The following is a 24,522-nucleotide window of genomic DNA, read 5'->3' as shown; positions in this document are numbered from 1 at the left end:
ACATTCCACAGCCCCCGCCCCCTCCGTGCGCTTGGCCACAAGAGGGAGGAGACACGTGTCCCGCTAACGCCGAGTCACGTGGAAAAGAAACGAACGGAGCCCGCGGCCTCCCGCGCACGCGCACAAGTACCCGGCCTGGAGGGCTCAGAGGGAAAAGGGGAGCGGGGAGGCGACTTCTTCGGACTCCGCGGCGGTGCGCAGGCGCCGTGGCCCGACCGGGGACTTTGTTCTCCGCGGAGAGACCCAAGGGCGGTGCCGGTGGCTGGCTGCGCACGCGCGCCGCCTCATTTCCGGTGCTCTCTTTTGCTGGGTCGCTCGGGTCGGCTTCGGTCGCTTTCGCTCCCGCTCTCCCACCCCCGCCAACCGCCGCTCGGGCCGCCGCCGCTCGGGCCTCCACCGATACCGCGTCGCTTCCTCGATCCCTTAATCGCACATCTTTCCCAATGCAGCGCCGGGACGACCCCGCCGCGCGCATGAGCCGGTCCTCGGGCCGCAGCGGCTCCATGGACCCCTCAGGTGCCCACCCCTCCGTGCGTCAGGCGCCCCCTCGGCAGCCGCCGCTGCCTCACCGGTCCCGGGGAGGCGGAGGAGGGTCTCGCGGGGGTGCCCGGGCCTCGCCCGCCACGCAGCCGCCACCGCTGCTGCCGCCCTCGGCCACCGGTCCCGACGCGACAGTGGGCGGTCCAGCGCCGACCCCGCTACTGCCCCCCTCAGCCACTGCCTCCGTCAAGATGGAGCCGGAGAACAAGTATCTGCCCGAACTCATGGCCGAGAAGGACTCGCTCGACCCGTCCTTCACTCACGCCATGCAGTTGCTGACGGCAGGTAAGCGGGCCTCTGGGGTCCCTCTGGGTCGCCCGGCCACCCGGGGGCATGGGTGGTAGCGGCTTTGTTCCTCTTGCTTCCCGTTCCCTGAGGACGCAGGCAGTCGTGGACTCCTCTCATCCTCATCTTCGGAAGCTTAAGATCCCACGTTCCCATCCCGGCCCAGAGTGCGAGGGAGAATTTCTAGGCTGCAGTGGAGGCCCGGAGCGAACTTGGCGATCTCTTAGCGCAAAGATCTTGATGGATAAATGCCGCGTTCCCCGCCCCCTTGGCCGACCCTTCCGCCTCCCCTCTTGCAGCTGCCCTGCGCTCCGAGTGCTCAGATTCTTCCAGAAAGGAACCTTCATCTCCCCCTTCCCCCAAAGGGGAAGCTTGTTTGATCGCGGGTGGCGGTCGGCGCCTCAACTGAGAGTGCAGGAGGTGAAGGCAGCCTGAGCCCGGAGGGACCGTGAGTGGGGGCGGGGGGGCGAGGTGAGATGGGGTGAGACTGGGGTGCCCTGTCCAGCGCGCCGCGGCCGCAGGGGCCGATCGGACTTAGCGGTAACTGGAGCTTGAGTTGCTTGGAGGCAGGAGCAACCTGTGGGAATCCGAGCTTGAGGTTTTCCGAATTATATTTCCGAACTCGGCAATAAGATGGTCATTTCTGCCGAGCCAGACGTTTTGGATCCCTTTATTTTATAATGTGTGTTGTGCATTCAAGAAAGGGAAAAAAAAAAACCTAGAGATGGTGAAGGGGTGATAGAGGTTAAGGATGGTTTGCGTGGCATTCCCAATCAGATGGGGGAAAAAATTGACAGAAGTTTGCGTGGCCTCCTCCCCCGCTCTTTTCAGTAGTGAAACAGATAAGCAATAGTAGTCTTTGTTCTCTCTCTCTAGACTAGCGCTCCTTTTTTGCTCAAAACTAGCCATCATCTAGTCGCTCTGATTTCTCCCGAAAGCCGCCTATTTTGTCCTCTTCTTATTAAAACGGTATAAAACAGTGTCTTATGATACCTAAATTTTATAAGCAAATAAAAATTTAAAACCTTCCAACACTGAGTGAGTAGTTGGACTCTTTGGCAGGATTGAAATAATGGACAGGCCCCATATGAAAATATCTTTTCCTCTCCGTTTGTTCTCTATCTCCCAACATCAGAGACCTTTACTTTTAAACAGTAAACAAAGCCCGAGACATTCAAGAATAACATTTAAATAAACTGCTTACGGTTTCAACTCTGTGCTTTGGTCTTCTATAACACAGTCAGATTGTTTGAAACATTACTGTTCATTGTGTTCTTCTGGCAAACTCTTTGAGGGCAAGGAAAGATTTTTTTAATCTTTATGTTTTTCATATTGTCTTGCATATAGCAAATACCAGTTGTTTGAAAGCAAGTACGTGTAGGTTCAGGAACTTCAGACAATGGTAAAAGTTGATGGGTCTTATTTTTATTTTCTTGCATCTTCAAACAGTCCAGATTAAATGTGTGAGAATAAAATAACAAACTTTAGAACTGTAAGGTGTTGACTTGGGTTTGAAATTCTAGCTCTTGACTAGTCATCTACTCTTGGGAAACTTTCTGAATCTCACTAAGCTCATCTGTAAAGTGGGGTGGTGAGTTGTGAGGATTAAATGTTGTATAAAAAGCTCTGGCACAGTTCCTTTTGACCTATAATCATTAGCTAATAACTTGCTACCAATTTTCTCCTAGTTGTAAATTTGTGGTACAGAGTTAGGATGAAAACACAAAATTTTTCTTGCCATTCTGTGCACATCAGGTGTCCAGTGCTAGTCTAGTCTTTTAAGTAAAATACGATTTCTTAGAGTAGCTATCAAAAACTTAATCCTTATAGTGAAGGTGTTAGTTGCTCAGTCATGTTCGACTCTTTGTGACCCCATGGACAGTAGCTTACCAGGCTCCTCTGTCCATGGGATTCTCCAGGCTAGAATACTGGAGTGGGTTGCCATGCCCTCCTCCAGGGGAATCTTCCTTACCCAGGGATCGAACCCAGGTCTTCTGCATTGCAGGCAGATTCTTTACTATCTGAGCCACCAGGAAAGCCTGATCCTTACAAGTTAACATAAAATTTTCACCTTTATCTTACTGCTTAACTTTTGTCACAAGAGAGCGTGCTTTAATTTTTTTTTTAATTTGAGCTTTTTTTCCTCTCACTTTTTAAAAAATATATATAATTTATTTATTTGACTGTGTCAGGTCTTAGTTTCCACCGATAAGCTTCATTACTCTGTGGCATGTGGGATCTTAGATCCCAGGGCCATGTATCAAACCTAGGTCCCCTGCATTGCAGGATGGATTCTTAACCACTGGACCACTGGAGAAGTCCAAAGCTTTTTTTATGTCTTTTTTTCTTTAACCAAATTGAGTTTTAATTGGAGAAAGGGGGTTGAGCTAATGCTGGCTCATTGAGAGAACTGACTTGGGAAACGTGAATACTTCTCAGTATGGGTATGCTGTGCTTAGTGGTTCAGTCATGTCCGACTCTTTGCAACTCCATGGACTATAGCCCGCCAGGCTCCTCTGTCCATGGGGATTCTCCAGGCAAGAATACTGGAGTGGGTTGCCATGCCTGCCTCTAGGGATCTTCCCAACCCAGGGATCGAACCCAGATCTCCCGCATTGCAGGTAGATTCTTTACTGTTTGAGCGAGCAGGGAAACCCAAGAATACTGGAGTGGGTAGCTTATCCCTTTTCCAGGGGAACTTCCAGACCCAGAAATTGAACCTGGGTCTCCTGCATTGCAGGCAGATTGTTTACCAGCTGAGCTACCCAGTAAGACTCTGAGCATGGATAAATGTTGATATATGTTGGACCCAGCTTTTAAGGTTTTTTTAAGTTGAGTATAGTTAATTTAAAATATTTTTGAATGATCTGGAAAAGGGATTGTAGTAAAGTTGACCAATGGTGAGGAAATGAGACTGAGAAGACAATAGTAGTTAAACTCTGTGATGAGGATACGTGTAGGAAAAATATGACTAACACTATGCTGGATGCTGGACACTGGTCTGAGCACTTTACATCAACTATTAACCTTACTAAGAGGAAGTTACTCTTGTTACTCTTATCTTTATTTCTACACATGAGGAAACCAAGACAAGCAGATTAAATAATTTGCCTAAGGTAACAAAATCAATAAACTTCATAAGGAAGATTTGAAGTCAGTCTAAGTCTGGATCCTCACACCTAAACCTCTTTGGTCACCACTCCCCCATCCCTCACTATAGTGCCTGCAACAAATTGTACACAAAAAAATTTATGTGTGCTAAAATATTAAAAGAAAATCTGAACACATCATAGTCTAGCCAACAGATCAGTGAAGGTGACGAGACCAAGACACAGAAGGAGGAGGAAACCCAGAGAGGATAGCACTTGGGACTGTGACTCCTCCAGGCAGCTCTGCCCGTTTCCCAAGAGGTGCCACAAGAACCAGACCATTCTGGCCTTCCCAGCCCTCCCTCTCCCTTTCCCAGCTTAACCTTATTTTGTACTTATCAGCATCTGATGCACCATATGTTGTAGTTAATGTGTTTGCTTGTTGGCTACCCCCTCTTTATGACCAGAATGTCAGCTCTACCAGGGCAGGGATCTTTTGTCTGCTTTGTTCACAGCTGTGTCTTCTGTTCCTTTAAGAGTACTGCACAGAGTGGCTTCTTACTAAATAGTTGGTGAATGAATATTCATCTTCATTGCATGATGGAAAAATATCAACACAATTCTGAAGGATTTTGATTTTGAATATAGACTTCTATATTAGCCAAATTGGTAATCAACTATGATGACAATTAAATGCGTTTGCAGAAGTACAAGGACTCTCAGGGTACCCATGCTTGTTTTCTGAAACAAATAATTTATCATAGTATTTGTGTTAAATACTTATATAATAAACATAAGATGTTTTTATATATATCAGTGTTCTCTTTCTACTTTTTATAACTGGGAAAGTACAAGTCAGTATAAATTACTCAGGAATAAGTAAACATTTTGAATAGATTAACAATCCCTGGATGATCTCGAAAGGATACTCAGCAGTTCATTTTCCATAAGCACTCGGTGCAGGGACTTCCCTGGTGGTCCAGTGGTTAAGACTCGACGCTTCCACTGCCCAGGGCATGGGTTTGATCTCTGGTTAGGAAACAGATCCTGCATGCAGCATGGCAAGGCCAAAAAAACACGTCAGTTCAGAATATTTCCAAACAAAAACCTATTTAAATTTCAAATAGTTAATTTCTGTATTTTATTTACAATGTGCTATAGAAATACATCTTTATGTATTTAAATACATCTAAGTCATGTCCGATTCTTTGTGACCCCATGGACTGCAGTCAGCCAGGCTTCCCTATCCTTCACTATCTCTGGAGTTTACTCAAACTCACATCCATTGAGTTGGTGAGGCTATCCAATAATCTCATCCTCTGTCACCCCCTTCTCCTGCCCTCAGTCTTTCCCAGCATCAGGAATTTTTCCAGTGAGTCAGCTCTTTACATCAGGTGGTCAGATATTGGAGCTTCACCGTCAGTCCTTCCAATGAATTCAGGGCTGATTTCCTTTAGGATTGACTGATATAATCTCCTTGCATTCCAAGAGGCTCTCAAGTGTCTTCTCCAGCACCGTAATTTGAAAGCATCAGTTCTTCGGCACTCAGCCTTTTTCATGGTCCAACTCTCACATCTGTACATGACAACTAGAAAAACTGTAGCTATGATTGTACAGACCTCTAGCAAGACCTATTAAACCCAAGAAGTGGAATTGCAGAGGACCTATATAGACCAAATAATGGCTGTCTATATCCACAGTTTCTTCATGTATGTAAATTCAACCAACAGTGAATCAGAAATATTCAGGGGTAGGGGGATTCCAAAATTTCCAAAGAAGAAAACTTGAATTGGCTTTGCAGTGGTTTACCTTGTATTTACAACTATTTACATTGTATTAGACGTTACAAGTAATCTGGAGATGATTTGAAGTACACAAGAGGGTGTGTGTAGGTTATCTACAAGTACTATGTCATTTTATATAAGGTACTTGAAATCCGCTTATTTTGGTATGGGGGTATGGTCCTGGGACCAATCTTCTTGGGACACTGAGGGATGTCTTTGTAGGTATGAATATAAATACTAGGAAAGAAAGATGCAGCGTTTACCATTTGCAACAACTTCATGGTTGTTTATCTAGGAAAATAGGAATGTATTGGGAATATGCTCAAACTTTTGTTCGTGAGTGCCTCAGTAATAAAATGGTGTACCTTATTTCATCATTGATTGGATACTGAGACGTTTTCAAAATGAAATACAGCAGTGAAAATGATAACTATAGCTGAATGCCACAACATGGAGAGATCTTAGAAATCTAATGTTATATGAAAAGGTCAATCCCATAAGGCTTTATCCATGTGGTACAATATTGTTTTTATGGAACATGTAATACCAGAAAAATTAAAATGTTGTTAGCATGAATAAATTTCAGATAAAGCAGTTTTTAACAAAACTTAACATGTGTTTACCATACGACTCAGCAATTATACTTGTGGGCATTTATCCCAGAAAAATAAGAATTCACATTCATAGGAAACCTGTACATGAATGTTCATAATAGCCGAAAACTGGATATAAGCCATATGTGTCCAGTTGATGAATAGTTTCACTGTGGTACATCCATACCATGAAATACTACTCAACAGTTAAAAAAAAAAAAAAAAAAAAAGATAAGATCTTGATTCCCTGACCAGGGATTGAACCCCAGCCCTGTTGAAAGCATCAGGGAAAGCACCAAGCCCTAACCACTGGACAGCTAAGGAATTCCCTCAAGAGAATTATGCTGAATGAAAAAGCCAGTCTCAAAAGATTGCATACTGTATAATTCCATTAATTTAACATTCTTGAAAAGACAAAATAATTGAGTTGGAGAACATCAGCGATTGCCAGTGTGAAGGAGAGAGGAAGGGAAGTGACTGCCTATAAAAGGGCAGCATGAGGGAACTTTGTGTTCTGTGCTGTACTGGGATCGTTCTGTACCAACACTGGTGGTGGTCGCGTGAATCTGATTAAGTTGCATGGAGCTAAGCACACACGTGCGCACACACACACGTACATGCAAAACTGATGACATCCAAATAAAGTCAGTAGATTGTAATTGCATTTTTTGGTTATGATATTGTATTATAGACCTGCAAAATGTTATCATAGAGAATAGTGGGTGAAGGATATAGGGAATCTCTTATTTCTTAAAACGGCATGTAAATCTACAATTATCTTAAGATAAAGTGGTTTGTTTGTTTTGTTTTAAAAGGAAAAAAAGCCCTAAACTGTAAGTTGTACCCTAAGAAAGAGATTTGGGAGACCATGGTCAATAGGCCATGATAGAGTTTGCCATTATCTTGAAATATGGGAATTGAACCCCTCTTAGAGGGCTCTTAACTCAGGCTTTGAAGCTTTTTTTTATTTTTTTGAGCCAATACCCACCCTTAGTTAACATTGTATGTGAAATACTGTGTCTGTTTTTCTGGGGAGTTCGTCTGTAAGGGCTCATGACCCTAAATAAAATTAAAAATGTGTAGCTCTGTGTTCTTACTTTACAGAATAATTAATTTGAAAAATGAAAAGAATGGAGTGGCTTTATACAAAGTTAATAAACTTATTGGACTTGTGAATCCGTAAGGATTTACCAACAGACAAGATACAGGGCAGAGAACTATAAACTTGGGAATGGTAAAGTTATATGAATTGTTAAGGGAAATTAAGAGCGTTAATGGAATATTTCTTTAATTTGATATATGTTTATAGATGCCTGTTGTCTATTAGGCACTGTATTATAAATGGCAGATAGTTCAGTGATGAAGGGCTCCAGAAATGGTTGATAGCAGGGGCAGGAGTTGCTGCTGTTAGATGTTTGAAGTGAATACATTGATATTCTGGAGGAGGGCGTGACACCTGACCTTTTGGAGCAGATACCCTGTGAATCTTGCGCTTCTAGAAACACTATCTCTGGATGCCTTAGTCAGAAAATCATGACTGTCTTGCTCCTTATGTAGCATTTTATTAAATGTTCAGTTAATGGATTGTACATGATAGTCATTTTTAGTTAAGCCAGGCCAGTTAATAAAATCTGTATATAATTTTTTCAAACTTCTCTAGTATTAATATTTTTCTGTTCATGAAATCTTTTTTCTGTTTAAAAAAAAAAAAAATCTTCCTTTTTAAAAGTAAGAAGCAAGACTGAGGTTTAACAACTTGCCCCAAGGTCACACAGCAAGCATGTAGCAGAGTTGGGACTCACATCCAGTTCTGTTTAGCTTCAAAACTCAGGTTTTCCTCTCAGACATACATTTAAGAAGCAGTCCTCATCCTTTGGCACTTACAATACGGTTGTGATAAGGCCTACCAAAAAAGGAAAAGTTAAGTTATAGTAGAAGAAATGACACAACACTGGTTGAATTTGCTAACTGACATACAGAATAACCTGCGTTTAAATACCTCCTCTGTCATTAATTTTGTGATGTTGGACAGGATTTCTGCACCTGTTAAGTGAGGATAATCCTCATTATAAAGACAAAGGGAAACCCAAAAGGGTAAGATAATGATTATTGTCAGCATCTGACTCTGAACCAAACAGGTCACCTCTCTGTGTTGTTTACAGGATATGTTTTCTTTCTTTGACTCTTGGGACATCCAAGGTCTCCAGAGACCCAAGAAAAGATCTTTTAAAGGAGTCAATTTCACAAAGATTGTCTAGAAGTACTTTTGCCTGCGGGTAAGGCATTTTTAGGAAGCTTCACCTTATTTTTTTTTTTTTTTTCTTCTCTTTACAGCCTGCTTGTTAGCTCTCCACAAGAAGTGAGGCTAAGGAGAGAAATTGAAAAAGAAAAAGATCAGGCAGCTGAACATCTGAGGTGTCGATAGAGCCCTTTTGTTGCATTTAGGTGGATGACAGTGTCTGGGGGTATATGCTGAATTTCCTAAAACTTAACAAAATTAGCTCTTTTTTCACTTAAATAAAGTGTGCCTCTCTCTCCCTATTGAGAGGCAATAATAAAAGCATGAGGTTTGAAGTTAGAGAAAGCCTGGGTTTTAATCCTTATTTGGGTACTACTTCAACAGCTTTCTGACTTAGAGATTTAACTTCTCTGAGTTTGTTTCTTCAGTTGTAAAATAGGGATATTACCAGCTGTTTCACCCAGTAATGTTTGAGTATAAATGGGGTCATATTTGTATAGAATTTGATGTATTGTAGGCACTGAATAGGCAGAAGGCAATGGCACCCTACTCCAGTACTCCTGCCTGGAAAATCCCATGGACGGAGGAGCCTGGAAGGCTGCGGTCCATGGGGTCGCTGAGGGTCGGACACGACTAAGTGACTTCACGTTCACTTTTCACTTTCATGCATTGGAGAAGGAATTGGCAACCCACTCCAGTGTTCTTGCCTGGAGAATCCCAGGGATGGGGGAGCCTGGTGGGCTGCCGTCTATGGGGTCGCACGGAGTCGGACACAACTGAAGTGACTTAGCAGCAGCAGCAGGCACTGAATAAAGGATTGGTCCTTCCCCTTCCAAAAGTGGAAGATGACTCTCTTTGAAGGCTCAAATTGCTTCTTTTGCTTTCTAGGCTAACCCTGTGATTGATTTATCATTTCAGTCCTGTTTTATTTAAATCATTGTTCTCTGAATTCTCTAAAAAATGCTTTAACATTATTTTTTAAATTGTAAGGTAAGTGGACAAGGGGATCCTAATTAAATCTACCTCATTCAAAACATAGAAGAAGGATCTGTGTTTTAAATTTTGCTTATTTATTATTATTTGTTTGTGCCAGGTCTTAGTTGGGGTGTGTGGGATCTAGTTGCCCGACCAGGGATCAAATCCCAGGCCCCCTGCATTGGGAGCAGAGAGTCTTATTTAAACACTGGACCACCGGGGAAGTCCCAGATCCATGTTTTAAAAAGGCCTTATATTCACAGGGCACATTTCATGGATATTAAACCTTTCTACCGGGTTCAACGTTTGCAGCCCTGCTTCCTATGAACAAGAAGTCTTAGCTTCTTGTTCTGACCAATTAAAGTTTCTGGAAAGTGGTAGAAAGTACAACTGAAGGGCCTAAGTAGATGGCAGCAGTTAGAGCACACAGAGACATAGGTGAGATGACGTATATAACTTGTGCCACATTTTTAGAAGCTCCTCAGTGGTGTATTCTGGTTTGAAATGTGGCATCTTTGTTCCTGTAGGACATTTGAAGATTTTAAGTACCCAGTTTACCAGCCCAGAAGCTCTAGAAGAGGTGTGTTCAGAGATGGTAGCTCAAAACCAGTGACTGCAAAGTTAATATTAGCAGTAAGTGGGAAGGGGTGGAGGTCAGGATACACAGGCAGTGAAACAGTGAACAAATAGGGTGTTGAATGAAGCATTTAATCTGTTGATTGTAAGGTTAAATTTGCTTTCTACTCCAAGCAATGAAAAATAGGAGTGCAAAGAGCATGGTCATTTACGGTTCTTTTAAGTGTATAACATCTCAGTTTAGGCTTTTTAATAAACAGAGAAGCTTTCAGTTTGGAATTCTGAACTCTGTGAGTCTCAGTAACTTTCCTACATCATAGCTAGATTTAGTCTAAACAGTTATTTTTTAAAGTTTGTTAAAGGTTTAGATTTGCAGAATGTGTTTAAAGTATTATATCTTTATATACTAAGGTATATAAAGGTCCGCCACCCTCCTCTGTCCATGGAACTCTCTAGGCAAGAATACTGAAGTGGATTGCCATTTCCTTCTCCAAAGGATCTTCCCGACTCAGGGATCAAACCTGGGTTTCCCACACTTGAGGCGGATTCTTTACCATCTGAGCCACAAGGGAAGCCCGTATATTGAACTAGTGGTTTTTGAAGTGTGAACCTTAGGGCAGCAATATCAGAATGACCTGGTCATGGTTTTAAATGCAGATTCCTAACACAATCCTAAATGCATTCCCAGACTGGGATTGGGTCCCAGCAGTCTAGTTGAACTAGCCATCAAGATGATTTTGCTGCATATTGAAATTTGAGAACCCTTATCTTTAAATTACAGAAGATAGGGACTTCTCTGTTGGTCCAGTGGTTAAGACTCCATGTTGCCAGCGCAGAGAGCACCGATTTGACCCCTGCTTGGGAAACTAAGATCCCACATGCCCCTTGGCATGGCCAAAAAGTTTTTTTAAAATATGGAAGATAGAAACACTGGAAATGTTGTATAAGGAGAACATTGTGTTAGTTAAAGTGTTCCACTGATTTTAGGGCGTATAAAATTTTTTTTTTATTCTCAGTGGACCACAGTATAATATTTTAATTGCTGATATTCATTGCCTCCATACTCTGCCCCCATCTCTGTTAGTACTCCTTTTGTAGCTGTTAACTATTCTTCATCGCCAGCTTCGTATACTGGTACCTCTTGTATATAGACATAGTGGAGATTGGGACCATGTCTGACTGGTTGTGTTGTTTCTCCTATACATTACAGGGCCAAGTGCCTGGCCCTTAGTAAGTTTTCCATGGTGCTTAGTGATCATACCTATATCTGTCCCTTCATGTGCCTCACCATAGGAAACACTCAAACACTTGAAATCACTGAATGAATGAATGGAGTTCGCTAATGATAGGAATCTTTTGGGATACTAAGGTTCTAGCTGATGAAACTGTCTTAACCTGTGAATTGAAATTACCTTCGTGCATTTTTTCCTTTAGGACACTGAGTGAATTTGGGCTAGAGAGTGTTAAGTAGATATTAAAACACTTCCTAAGAAATGTGCTTTTAGGACTTCCCTGGTGGTCCAGTGGTGAAGACTCCAGACTTCTGCAGGGGGCAGAACTAAGATGGGGGCAGAACTAAGATCCTGCATGGCCAAAAGGAAAAGCAGAAAGAAAGAAATGGGCTTTAATTAGCATATTTGCATATTTTATTTTATTTATTTGGCTGTGCCAGGTCTTAGTTGGGGCATACAGCATCTTTTTAATTGCCACATGCAGGATCTAGTCCCCTGACCAGGGATCACACTCAGGCCCCGCTGCATTGGGGGAGAGGCGTCCCAGCCACTGGAACACGAAGGAAGTCCCTGCATGTTACTTTATTCTGTCTTTATAGCAACCTCTTGAAGTAGATATTACGTCCATTTTACAAATGAGGACATCAAAGTTCAGAACAGTTAAACTTTTCAGAGTTCACACAACTAGTGAGTGGCAGAGTAAAACCCAGGTCTTTCAAACTTTTAAGGACTACTACTATCCAAAGCACTACTGTTTTAATAGGACTCTCAGTTGTGTATTTAAATTAACTTTGTCTCTTCATTAAGATACAACTTTGGGGACTTCCTTGGTGGTCTAGTGGTTAAGAATCCACCTGCCAATGCAGGGGACATGGGTTTGATCCCTTCAGGAAAATTCCACTTGCCTCAGGGCAGCTAAGCAGGTACACCGCAACTACCGAGCCTGCTCACCTTGGGGTTGTGCTCCACAGCAAGAGACGCCACCACAGTGAGAAGCAGAGGCACTGCAACTGGAGAGTAGCCCCCGCTCACCACCGCTGGAGAAAGCCCAGGTGCAGCAACAGAGGTCCAGTGCAGCCAAAATAAACAGAATAATAATAATAAAGATACGGCTTTGTACTTTTTCTTGATGCAGGTTTTAATTTTTTTCAGTTTAATTATCCCTCTTTCCTCATCTCACTCCTGTCTAAAGAACATTGGAATGTCTCTGTAGAGGTTTCAGCTGAAAGTGGAAGAGCAAACTGCCCTTACTAGAGGGAGGCTTTGAGACTTCCCTGGTAGTCCAGTGGGTAAGACTCCAGACTTCCAATGCAGGGGATGTGGGTTCAATCCCTGGTCAGGGAACTAAGATCCCACATGTGGCAAAGCAACTAAGCCTGCAAGCCAAAACTAGAGTCATGTGCAGCGAAGGATCCCACACGACTCAGAGATCATCCCACATGCCACAACTGAGAGCCAGCATAGCCAAGTAAATAAAAAGAGGCAGGCTTTTGGTTTCCTAGTCAACTTCATCTAGCTTTGGTGCTGTCTCTATTTGAAATTAAGGCACTATTCATCTGAACTATTCATTAATATTTGGTCTCATTACACAGTATTCCCTCTTACTGCTTTAAGTAGACTTAGAATTTTGCCTTTATTTAAAGAACAAAGCTAAATTAAATTTCTGTTTGTCCTATTCAGAAATTGAGAAGATTCAGAAAGGGGATTCAAAAAAGGACGATGAGGAGAATTACTTGGATTTATTTTCTCACAAGAACATGAAGCTGAAGGAGAGGGTTCTGATACCTGTCAAGCAGTATCCCAAGGTAAGGGAAAGAGTGCCTCATTTCTTTGAGTTGTCTTCGTAGTATGAGAGTATGTAGTATGTGGTGTGTCTTGTAGCACCGGCTGTAACAAAAGACTTACAGAAATTGTGGGCTTGGTGAAGGTTCTGTCCCATGCTTGTAATGACTGTATCCAGCAGGCGAGACACACAGGCCCGCAACCAAGAGCATAGCTACAGCCAGGAAGGAGATGCGACCATCTTTTTATTATCAAAAAAGGAATTTCCTTCTCAAGTGTTTGTTTAGCTTCAAGCGTAAAGGAAAAAAATTGAACCCTAATTGTTCTTTGTCAAAAGATTGAGCTGAAGTTTAAATAAAGGAAATACAACACAAATCCTTGTGACACAAATATAAGTTAATTTTATTTCTTACTCAAAGTTTTTTTGCTCTTGTTTGTTTTTGATTTGGGCTATAGTGCTTGTAGTATCTTAGTTCCCTGACCAGGAATGGAACCTGTGACCCTTGCAGTGGAAGCACACCGTTTTAACCAGTGAACCTCAAGGGAATTCCCAAAGTTTCACTTTTAAATAAATGGTTTCTACTCCTCCTCCTTTTTTTTTTGAAAACAACTAGTTTTAGTCAGTCAGACCAGTACTACCAAAGGGTACCATATGTCTGTTCTGTTCTAAAGCAACTGCCTTAAAAACGTTTATGTATGTTAAATTACAAAGAGTTGTGGTGTGATAATTTGGAAAGAGCACCACACTACATCAGGAAATTCAAGTTCTAGACCTGCCACTTTGCAGTTTTGTGCCATGCTATGCTCAGTTGCTCACTCATGTCCAACTCATTGTGACCCCAGTGACTGTAGCCTGCCAGGCTCCTCTGTCCCTGGGATTTTCCAGGCAAGAATACAGGAATAGGTTGCCGTTTCCTCCTCCAGGGGATCTTTGCAACCTAGAGATCGAACCCGCATCTCCTGCATTGGCAGGTGGATTCTTTACCACTGAGCCACCCAGGAAGCCTCTTTCCAGTTGTATAACCTTTGGCTAATCAATTTTATCAGTACCACTTCAGTATATCCTTTAGTAAAATGGGAGTGGTTAGTACTCTACTTCCTTTACAGGATTATTGAAGATAAGTAATACATGTAGAAATATTTTATAGGAACATACACATTTAGAAATCTGTCTTTATTTTCTATCAGTTCAATTTTGTGGGAAAGATCCTTGGACCACAAGGAAATACAATCAAAAGACTGCAAGAAGAGACTGGTGCAAAGATTTCTGTGTTGGGAAAGGGTTCAATGAGAGACAAAGCCAAGGTAAGCTCACATTAATGAGACAAGAAGACACCCTAATGCCTTCCAGTAGCCTAGAGTCCAGTATGGATGCCTTATGGAAGCTAGTTCTTATGTGTGTACTGAAAATGATTCCCTTAAATTCGCATTGGATGTGAGAGATTATAGACCAGTTAATTTACTTTGGCAACCCCAGAAGAACCTTGGTATGCCCTGGTAATTGTTTTTTTTCTGACTTCACTGTGTAGTAATAGAAATAGCAGTAGCAGCTTTGGCCTTAGTAAGCTTATCTAGGAAAACTTGGAAGGGGAAGCTGAATGTACTGAAACTTACCCAGACTAAAGACACTAAAATGTGAACAGCATTCTGTTTCCAGTTAGTGTGGAAAAGTGTGAGCAGTAGTGTTGTGAGTGCAGGTGAGTTTGAGGATTTGTTGGCTGATTTGTTTTATAGCCAGCTGGAATGTGAGGCGTGCTAAAGGAAGATGTTACAGAAGGAACCATGAGAAATCCTGACAGTAGGATCCAGAGCTTATTTTTCCCCAGGCCATAGCCCTGTATTCTTTATACTCTCTCTAAGTGTGGAGAAACTTCCCACCAAAATAAAATAGTCTTAGCTTTCTAGATTCAGCTTTTTAGATGGGATATAACCTGCTCCAGCCTAAAAACTTACTCTTTCAGGCCTCCTTGTATGCAGGCTAATTGATGAACGTTTTCTCAGACCCTCTTCTTTTTCCTCCAACATTTCTCACTGGATGAATACAGTTAGGGCTGAAGTATAATACTCTGTTTAATGAGGTGTACATGAGATTTTCTTCTCTCTGATGTGACTTTTTTCCTTCTCTATACAAGCATATCAGAAGAGCTGGTGATTAACAGCTCTACCTGGGGTTTATTAAAAGCAAATGCTTGGCAATTAATGAATGAGTGGATGGATGCTTGGCAAACAGCTGTTTTCTGAATGGAGACTGGAATTACGTTTGTCTCTTCTGTGCCTTCTAATACGAGCTCCAATGAACACACCAGCAATTCAGAACAACAGTTAGCTTTTAGCAGCAGACCAATTGCAGGTTTAGCAGACTGTGTAAATTACTGTACTCCAGAGTTTCTTTTACTTTTTTCTTATACTTTACTGGGTTTTTTTTAGGTGTTGGAGTCATTTCTTACTGTCCCTTTGGCCTAATGGTAAAGGTGTCATTTTCTCTGTAGTCCAAATGATAATGATGTTTTTGTGCATTTTTCCACAGGAGGAAGAGTTGCGCAAAGGTGGAGACCCCAAATATGCCCACTTGAATATGGATCTGCATGTCTTCATTGAAGTCTTTGGACCCCCATGTGAAGCTTATGCTCTTATGGCCCATGCTATGGAGGAAGTCAAGAAGTTTCTAGTACCAGTAAGGAAATCCATATCCTGTATCATTTGAGCAAGAGAAAACTGGGATCTTGTGCTTATTGCTAAGGCAGGGGTTCTTAACCAGGGTCTCTGCATAACCTGAAATTGCATATCCACTTCTGCAATTTATGTTCATTTTTCTGAGGTAGTCCATTACTTGTACCTAGTTCTCAAACCACTGTGCCCCGAGGCCACTCTACCACTCCTGGTCTAATGTGATTTTAGTTGTATGCCAGTATCTTCTGTCAATATCTTGGATCCACAGTGTGTCTTGGCATTCTAACATTTGGTTAACAAAGATTTAACAAGGTCTTCAATAAATTAAGTATTTTGGTGCTAGTATGGGACCAGGAGGTTATGATAGGAAAATGGTGAAGGCAGTTGTAACCCCCTTGCTTAAGGGGTTATAGTGTAGACTCCTGAGAGTCTAGATGATGGTAACAGCATCATCTAGTCTGATGATGTGTTATCTGGCCTCCAGTGTTAATGGGTTAAATTCTGACCTGAGTGCATTCAAGACTCTATCCTGGAGGAGTTTACTCAAGTAGAGTTGATTCAAGGGAGGCATGATGGTTGTAGGTGTAACTGTTGATGACATTAAACAGATTGGTGTATAGCTTCTTTCAGAATGTAATTAAGGCCTTGGAAGAGTTGGGACAGACCAGGTTACCTGTCTTGCTTATTACCACCTGGTCAGAGGTTATTCATTCTTTGAATAAGTAGGAAATGATGACTTTTTGCCTTTTGACAAGACCTGGTAGTTTTCAGAGTTAACATACTGCTTACTGTTCAATATTTAACAACCAAAGAAGACTCTGGAACCTTAGGAAGCATTTAGAGTACTATTCAACTAGAATTGAGTACGCATCATAGTTTCATCACTGAGAAGAGATGATACACAGTTCTTGGTTTTCTTATACATGTAAAATGAAGGAGTTGGAACTGTCAGAGGATGTGAAAATAGGCAGAGCAAAAATTTTTAGGCAGTGTGTCTCTGTAATGCTGAGCTCCAAGGATTCCAGCACTGTCTCAAATGTCTCTTCTGCTCTGCTTCTAAGTATGTCATCATTAGAATGTTCAACTTGAAATTTATTTAAAATATCCTAGAAAAAACTCAGAGCTGGTAAATTTTCCCTTGAGGGGCTTCTTCACTCTTTGAGGTGTGTATTGAAGCATCCTGAGCCATCTGTTTTCTGAAGAACTGCAGAGGAATGCCCATCTTCTCTTTATCATTAATCTCAGCATATAAAAGAGCTACATCTTCAAGACTTCCATGTAAGTGGGTCTTCAAAAAAGAAGCCTACCAAGGAGATCTGGGTTTCCTCAGTGTTGCTATGGCAGCTAGAGAAATCTGAGCAAATGGCCCATCATTGGTCACTTGATTCTCTAATGTTTGAGTCTCAAACAGTGGAAATGTGTAAGGTAGGAAGAGGTGAAGAGTCAGGGGGTGGAGGTGGAGGGAGCATCTCTGTGGCGACTAGAATCTTTTAGAAGTTGTATACACCTGGGATATATAAAAATGCACTAAGTATTGAGACTGAATGACTCTCATCAGGAAATATGTGAAAAGATTTACAAATGGTATTTGACTTGGTTCTTCCTCCTTGTAAAGAAAACAAATGAGCCTCTTTTTGCATCCATGACCAGAGTCCTCCGTTTTTCCATTAGAAACTGGTACAGTAGGAAGAGCACTGGACTGGGAGCTTTATCTGAATCATCTTGGACAAGTTATTATATCACTTTTTGAGCCTCAGTTTCCTTGTTCATCCCAAACATTTGTTAAGTATCTAGTAGGTGCTGAATACTATGCTTGGGTCTGAAGTTAAGAAATGGTTCTTGAAGAGCTTATAACCTAGTGAGAAGGACAGACAGACATTTTTTAAATGATGTGGTAAGTGCTTAGAGAAGATTACATTGTGCCATGGGAAAAGAGGAGAGAGTGAGGAGTTGGCATCAAGAGAAAGTTTTTCAAAAGACGTAAGGTAATACTTTTGATTAAATCTTGTAAGAATTAGAGTCCTTCAGGTGGACAGAAAAAGGCAACAATATATTGATTAATTGATACATTAATGATTCAAAGCCTAGATTTTGGAGATAAGTAATTCTGAATTAACATATAGAATCTGCCACTCACTAGCTCTATGTCCTTATATTGATTGCTTTATGCTTTCTGAATCTGTTTTCCCAAATGGGAAGATCTGCCCTACTTCAGGATTATTTTGAAGATTAAACTGAAAACCCTATGTAAGGCTTATTATATGGTACCCATCTGTGGAGCTTAATTAATGGTAGTGGCTTTTATTATTCTAGGAAAAGGAAACTGTTTGCAAGAATGGATGTGTATGAGTATGCCATGTTCTGAACTACAAGTTGTTCAGCATGGCTTGAAAGGAGGTTATACATGGATAGAGGATGGAAGTGATCTGGAGAGCTAGGCAGGGACCACATCATGAAGAACTTCGTCTGAACAATGAGGGGCCTACCATCAAGATTTTCCCCAAAAAGGTGACAGGTAGCATGCCATTTGACTTCAGAGAATAATCTGAGATTTCATCTGGGCTTTCAAAGTTGTTCTTCACATCCAAGGCTCATGTGGGCTAGATGACTTCTCAGCAGAAGGTAGAGATGTTGCACAATACTCCTTCTCATTATCTTTTATCCACAGGATATGATGGATGATATCTGCCAGGAGCAATTTCTAGAGCTTTCCTACTTGAATGGAGTACCAGAGCCCTCCCGTGGACGTGGGGTGCCAGTGCGAGGCCGAGGAGCTGCACCTCCTCCTCCACCTGTTCCCAGGTAAAAATAATAGAGACAGCTAGAAATGGGATGTAAATCTGACTGCTAGTACCATTTCTGTCTTCCTGCTGCCCTTATCTCCAGCTTAGAAGGGGTCTCCGGATGTGTATGTTGCATCAAGAGCGGAGTTCTAGGGTGTTCCCTGGTGGTCTAGTGGTTAGAATTTGACACGTTCACTGCCGTGACCCAGGTTCAATCCCTAGTCAGGGAAACTGAGATCCTGCAAGTCATGCGGCACAGCAAAAAAAAAAAAAGAGTGGAATTTTAGATCTTGGTTACTTTGGCTGTAAGCAGGTGCAGCAGTCCTGCTGAAGTGTTTTTTTGTTTTTTTTTTTTTTTAAACTTTTGAACAGTTTTCAGCATTTTTAGAATTTTCAGAATTTTACCTTTGCTGACTGACCTTTATGGACTATTCAGACTCTTAAGACAGACTCGCCACTAATAATATATTAGCAGGTCCACCATGGGCCTGGGGAACCTTCCAGAATGGGTCCTTTACCTACCTACACATCCCTCTGTGTTTTTGTTTTGTTTTGTTTTGGCTGTGCTGCACAACTTGTGGGATCTTAACTCGAGGACCAGGAATTGAACCCTGGCCACAGCAGTGAGAACACAGCCTTAACCACTGGACCCACAGGAAGTCCCCATTCCTCTGTTTTTGATAATAGTCAAGGCATCATAAAATCGACCTGGCTCCAGAATTTTAAGACAAGTCTGAACATGAAAGTAGCCTATTTATTAAAAATATCCATTTAAAATAAACTCTCTTCTGCAGGGGCCGTGGCGTTGGGCCACCTCGGGGGGCTTTAGTGCGTGGTACACCAGTGAGAGGAGCCATTACCAGAGGTGCCACTGTGACTCGAGGAGTGCCACCCCCACCCACTGTGAGGGGTGCTCCAGCACCAAGAGCACGGACAGCAGGCATCCAGAGAATACCTTTGCCTCCACCACCTGCACCAGAAACATATGAAGAATATGTAAGACGTTTGGACCATGTGCCATTTCTTAATAGCTAACAGATTGTCAAAGGAAGTTGAGTGACAGGGCATTGGCCCTTGATGTAGGTGGCAGGAACTGCCTATAAGGTTTAGAATGTGCATTCTTCTGTTGCAGTGATTGTTAAACTATGAGAGAAGATTTTTCCATTTTAAGTATAATTTACTGTATACATATGTAGATGAAACAGGAAATAAGCTGTGCCTTGATGTTCAGTGTTTTACTAAGGGGACTCCCCCTACTACTGCTGATAATGCTGATAAACTTCAACCTTGAACCTTATTTCCTGCCCAAGCTGAAAGGGTTTTTTTAATTTGATTGATCGTTTTCTAAATGTTTCTTTCTTGACTATTCCACAACAGATGTTAATACTTTGGAGGGAAATTCCATGTTCTGTTCATTCATAAGCCCTCCATATTACCTTAGCTACTTTGTGTGATTCTGACTTTTTCTATTTCATTTTGTTTGTAGGGATATGATGATACATACGCAGAACAGAGTTATGAAGGCTACGAAGGCTATTACAGCCAGAGCCAAGGGTGAGTCAGGCAGTGGGAGTGCTGTTTCATGTCCTTGGGATATAGAGGGAGTTGGAGGAACTAAGAGATTTAGGCAGCACAAATCTAAGGAGCAGATGGCTCACCTTTTCAGGGTGTTGCCTCTGCTTTTGACATCTGTAAGGCACACACTTGGATCTGCAGATTTGGAAAACTGTGTATCTTAAATTATAATGTAGAATCTGGGGTTAGCATATGAAAAATTCCTTAGCTGTGACTATATGGGAACAAAGGGAAAATGCCTTAAAATTGTTTTGATTTGTTACTTTAAACTGTCACAACTACATTAAAGTTGCATAGAAGTTTAAAAGGGTACTAGATTCCCATTACTTAACTCAGGTTCTTTTCTGCTCTTTTTTTAAAAAACATGTTTTTGTGTATGTGTATACATATGTATCTTAACTGTGGTGGGAAAGGCCTCTCTTAATTCTGCAGTGGGGACAAGACGGTTCTTTTCATATTTGCTTATTCTCTTCCAGTGAGCCCTGTGAACGTGTGTGTGTACACTGAGCTTTTGGGTTGAGCTTTTTCACTTTAAATTGCATGCGATTCATTTTTCTTTGCTGTAGTTGTCATAATTTTTAAATGAGTATCTAGTATATACATGTTTTAGAAATATTTTACAGTTTGGAGATGGGGGTAGAATGAACTTTCTTTTGTTTGTTTTGCATCCTCAGTAAAATGACTAAAATATGGAAGCATTTGGGAGAAAGGTAAAACTGAACATGGTTGCTGTATAGCTCTAATACTCTATCTTCGGCTTTCAGGGACTCAGAATATTATGACTATGGACATGGGGAGGTTCAAGATTCTTATGAAGCATATGGTATGTCTTTATTTCTGTGGTGGGACAAAATGTGCAAGTAAGTGCCCAGGAGAATGCTGGTGACGGGATTATTGGGGGTCAGGCAGTCATATACCTAAGGAGAAACTTCATAAAAAGATCAACATGTTGATAGATTGTGACACTAGAAATCCTGCTCTTATTTAAATCGTGTGGTGTGTAGTAGAAAGAAAGATTATTGAAATGAGTTAGGTGTACTCTTGGATGGCTAAGCGGATGTCCTAAACTAGGGCTAAGGTCCAGGTTGGCTGGTTGGACCAGCAGGCTTTTCGGCTGACGCTGGGAGATGGCTGGACCTAGGTTATGTTACTGAGCCTTTGCTGTAAGATACCTAGGCCACATTGATGGATAATAAGAATGGAATCATATCCAACTTTTCTGACCCACCTCATTTTTAAAAACAATTTTGGATCTCATTGTAAAGAATCTCAGTGTAGAGGAACTGCTAGCTAAAAGAGACCCAAGAGAAGGGTGCCTGTTAGATTAGAAACTGGGGACTGGAGCCAGTTCAAGACAGTTCAGCTTCCTTACTGTCTTGGAGACATCTCAACCTAGTCCTTAATCCCAAGAGCTGTAGATGCTGGAATGGCAGCAGGACCAAACTGCCTTTCCTGAGGCCTGGTTGAAAACACATTGCTCAAGAGGTATCCTCAAGAGCCAGTTATGGCCCTGTGATAACGGGCCCCAGAGGGAGTGCCATGTGGCAGTAGATGCAGAGAGAGCAGCCTTTTAAATATGAGATGTTTCCAGCATACCTGTGGGAAGTCCAGAGACCTTGGCAAAGGGACTCAGCAGTTGACAATTTTAGTAGTTGACAATCTCCCTTAAACCTAACTGAAAAGAGGAAAGAGCTTCTTAGAGCTCCCACAGACAGACTCCTCACCTCCTCAGCATAGTATTTAGCAGCCAGTCAGTTGTCCAGGGGAACAGTTTTTACCAGCTCTAGCTAAATGGTCCTGGACAGTTGCCATCTGTACACTGCGCTGGTCTGCTCATATGCCGCTGTTTAGAAGGGTGGTATGATTGCCCCAGGGTATTTCCCATCATCGGTGAGCAGTAAAATGGGACCTCTGTAAGTGTTTGACTAAATTACATTTCTGTTTTGCTAGAAAAAAGACTGCACTGCAACAGACAGGCTGCTCCTTGTGCTTCTGGTATGATGCTGCCATGGTTAATCTGTTCTGATTTCTGCCTTTATAAACAGAGCTAGAAAAATATACTATCTTATTGGTACAGTAAGAAGTCACTTAGAAAGTGATGGACATGTCTACTGTACTAGAGGTATAAACAGGCTTAGATAGCAACTTTACATCCATGTAGGGGTTTTAGACCTAGAATGATGGAAGTAGATGTTTGTGAATGCAAGCAGCTAGAGAAATAGCAGGCCTGGGTAAAGTTTGGGGCTGAGCGGAAAGAATAAACTTATAAACAGCTCGTGTTCATGAGAGATCAACTCTAAAAGTACATGATTGTTTTTGCTGTAGGCTTTTCCCCATCACAAAGGAAAACCATTTGAGGATAGCAGTCATGTCATGTTGTTTAGCGTCTCTGGACTATTGGCACAAAAATGAGATAATGAATTCTCCTAATGAGTGCTGTAGATACATTTGATTGTATTTCCCACCGCCAGAGCAGTGGGCCAGCTCTGCTGGTGGAGGGTTCTTGAAATGTGATCCTTGCTTGCTCTTCCCAGGGAGCCAGAGGATACTTCTCCACAGGCAAATCTGACTTGCTGTTGCATGGAGAGGGAGCTGCCTCTGTTGCTTTCAATCTGAAAGACTTCCAGAAGTTGTCACCTTACTTGAGGCTCTCTCCTGAACTGCTTTGGAAATAGGAAAGAGCATTGCAGCCCCAGTGAGATTGATTTCCTCACTGTCCGAAGCAAGGTGTTGGGTTTATCCAGTTTTAGGGGCTGGAATATAGATCATGCATGTTGCCTATGGACAGCTTCTTTCCTGGACATCACCACAAGTCCTTTCTGAACTGTTTCCTTCTGGCCATCCACTCAGAACTGCCCTATACCTGGGAAGTTGCCTGAGCTGCTTGGCAGGGAGGGCCAAGCAGAGTAAAAAAGTAAACCACAGAGGAAGTGGCAAGGCATTGGAAGCAAAGCAGCATGTTTGGTGATCTTTACCAGGTGACCTACACCTACCCATTCCAAAATGCCATTGGCACATGGTTTATAAACTGTTCTTGCTTTTCCCCACAGGCCAGGATGACTGGAATGGGACCAGGCCGTCGCTGAAGGCCCCTCCAGCTAGGCCGGTGAAGGGAGCATACAGAGAGCACCCATATGGACGTTATTAAAAACAAACATGAGGGGAAAATATCAGTTATGAGCAAAGTTGTTACTGATTTCTTGTATCTCCCAGGATTCCTGTTGCTTTACCCACAACAGACAAGTAATTGTCTAAGTGTTTTTCTTCGTGGTCCCCTTCTTCTCCCCACCTTACTCCATTCTTAACTCTGCATTCTGGCTTCTGTATGTAGTATTTTAAAATGAGTTAAAATAGATTTAGGAATATCGAATTAATTTTTTAAGTGTGTAGATGCTTTTTTCTTTGTTGTTTAAATATAAACAGAAATGTACCTTTTATAATAAAAAAGAAGTTGAGTAAAAAAAAAAAACACAAACCTGTTAGTTTCAAAAGTGACATTGCTTGCTTAAAGGTTCTGAAGTTAAGGCTTGTTAACTTTCTCTTAGTTTTGATTTGAGGCATCCCGTAAAGTTGTAGTTGCAGAATCCCAAACTAGGCTACATTTCAAAATTCAGGGCTGTTTAAGATTTAAAATCACAAATGTTAACGGCAGTAGGTGCCACCATGTAAAAGTGAGCTCAGATGTCTCTAAAAATGTTTCCTTTATATAAAAAAACACATGGCGGTTGAATCTTAAGGTTAAATTTTAATATGAAAGATCCTCATGAATTAAATAGTTGATGCAATTTTTAACGTTAATTGATTTAAAAACAAAACAAAATTAGGTTCGTAAAACTGAATTTTTCATTACGTGGGTTTTGAAATCTAGCCCCAGACATACAGTGTTGAGAGATACTTAGCGGGAAGTAGTTTCTAAAGAGGTTGATTTGGGGAGAGGGGCTGGCCACTTGAATTGAATTTGATGGAGAGCTTTTTAGTCATGAACAACCTTTCAGTAATAGTTCTAATAACTAACATTTCAGTATTTCAAAAGACAAAGTATTTTGTCCATCTGAGATCCTACACTCCATGAAAAACTCACTTGGACACTGGGGCCAAAAGCTGATGGTATCCTTAAGTTGACGGTTGTCAATATTGAGCTGTTCCCAAGGAAGTTACTCAAGTATGTCTCAACACTAGCATGATATAAAAAGGGACACTGCAGCTGAATGAAAAAGGAATCAAAATCCACTTTGTACATAAGTTAAAGTCCTAATTGGATTTGTACCGTCCTCCCATTTTGTTCTTGGAAGATTAAATGCTACATGTGTAAGTCTGCCTAAATAGGTAGCTTAAACTTATGTCAAAATGTCTGCAGCAGTTTGTCAATAAAGTTTAGTCCTTTTTTAATCAAAGTAAA

General features: G+C 41.7%; 1 protein-coding gene across 3 annotated transcripts; it reads left to right on the top strand.

Moving 5' to 3' along the window:
- The first annotated feature begins 181 nt into the window (after window positions 1–181).
- KHDRBS1 (KH RNA binding domain containing, signal transduction associated 1) lies at window positions 182–24,522 on the top strand. Of its 3 annotated transcripts, none has more exons than XM_055573841.1 (10): window positions 182–825; window positions 12,994–13,118; window positions 14,284–14,400; window positions 15,623–15,769; window positions 18,434–18,567; window positions 19,343–19,544; window positions 20,035–20,102; window positions 20,888–20,946; window positions 22,074–22,118; window positions 22,658–23,167. In XM_055573841.1, the coding sequence occupies exons 1-10, from the start codon at window positions 444–446 to the stop codon at window positions 22,690–22,692; spliced, it is 1,314 nt and encodes a 437-aa protein (XP_055429816.1). In that variant the 5' UTR covers window positions 182–443; the 3' UTR covers window positions 22,693–23,167. The 3 variants fall into 3 exon arrangements, with proteins under 3 accessions (XP_055429816.1, XP_055429814.1, XP_055429815.1); XM_055573839.1 differs by lacking the exon at window positions 22,658–23,167 and adding an exon at window positions 23,174–24,522 and having other exon boundaries at window positions 194–825; XM_055573840.1 differs by lacking the exons at window positions 22,074–22,118; window positions 22,658–23,167 and adding an exon at window positions 23,174–24,522 and having other exon boundaries at window positions 215–825.

Source organism: Bubalus kerabau, chromosome 3 (assembly GCF_029407905.1).
Source record: "Bubalus kerabau isolate K-KA32 ecotype Philippines breed swamp buffalo chromosome 3, PCC_UOA_SB_1v2, whole genome shotgun sequence".
Classification (NCBI taxonomy): Eukaryota; Metazoa; Chordata; class Mammalia; order Artiodactyla; family Bovidae; genus Bubalus; species Bubalus kerabau.
Note: the sequence above shows the minus strand (reverse complement) of the source record. Positions and strands in the feature narration are given on the sequence as shown.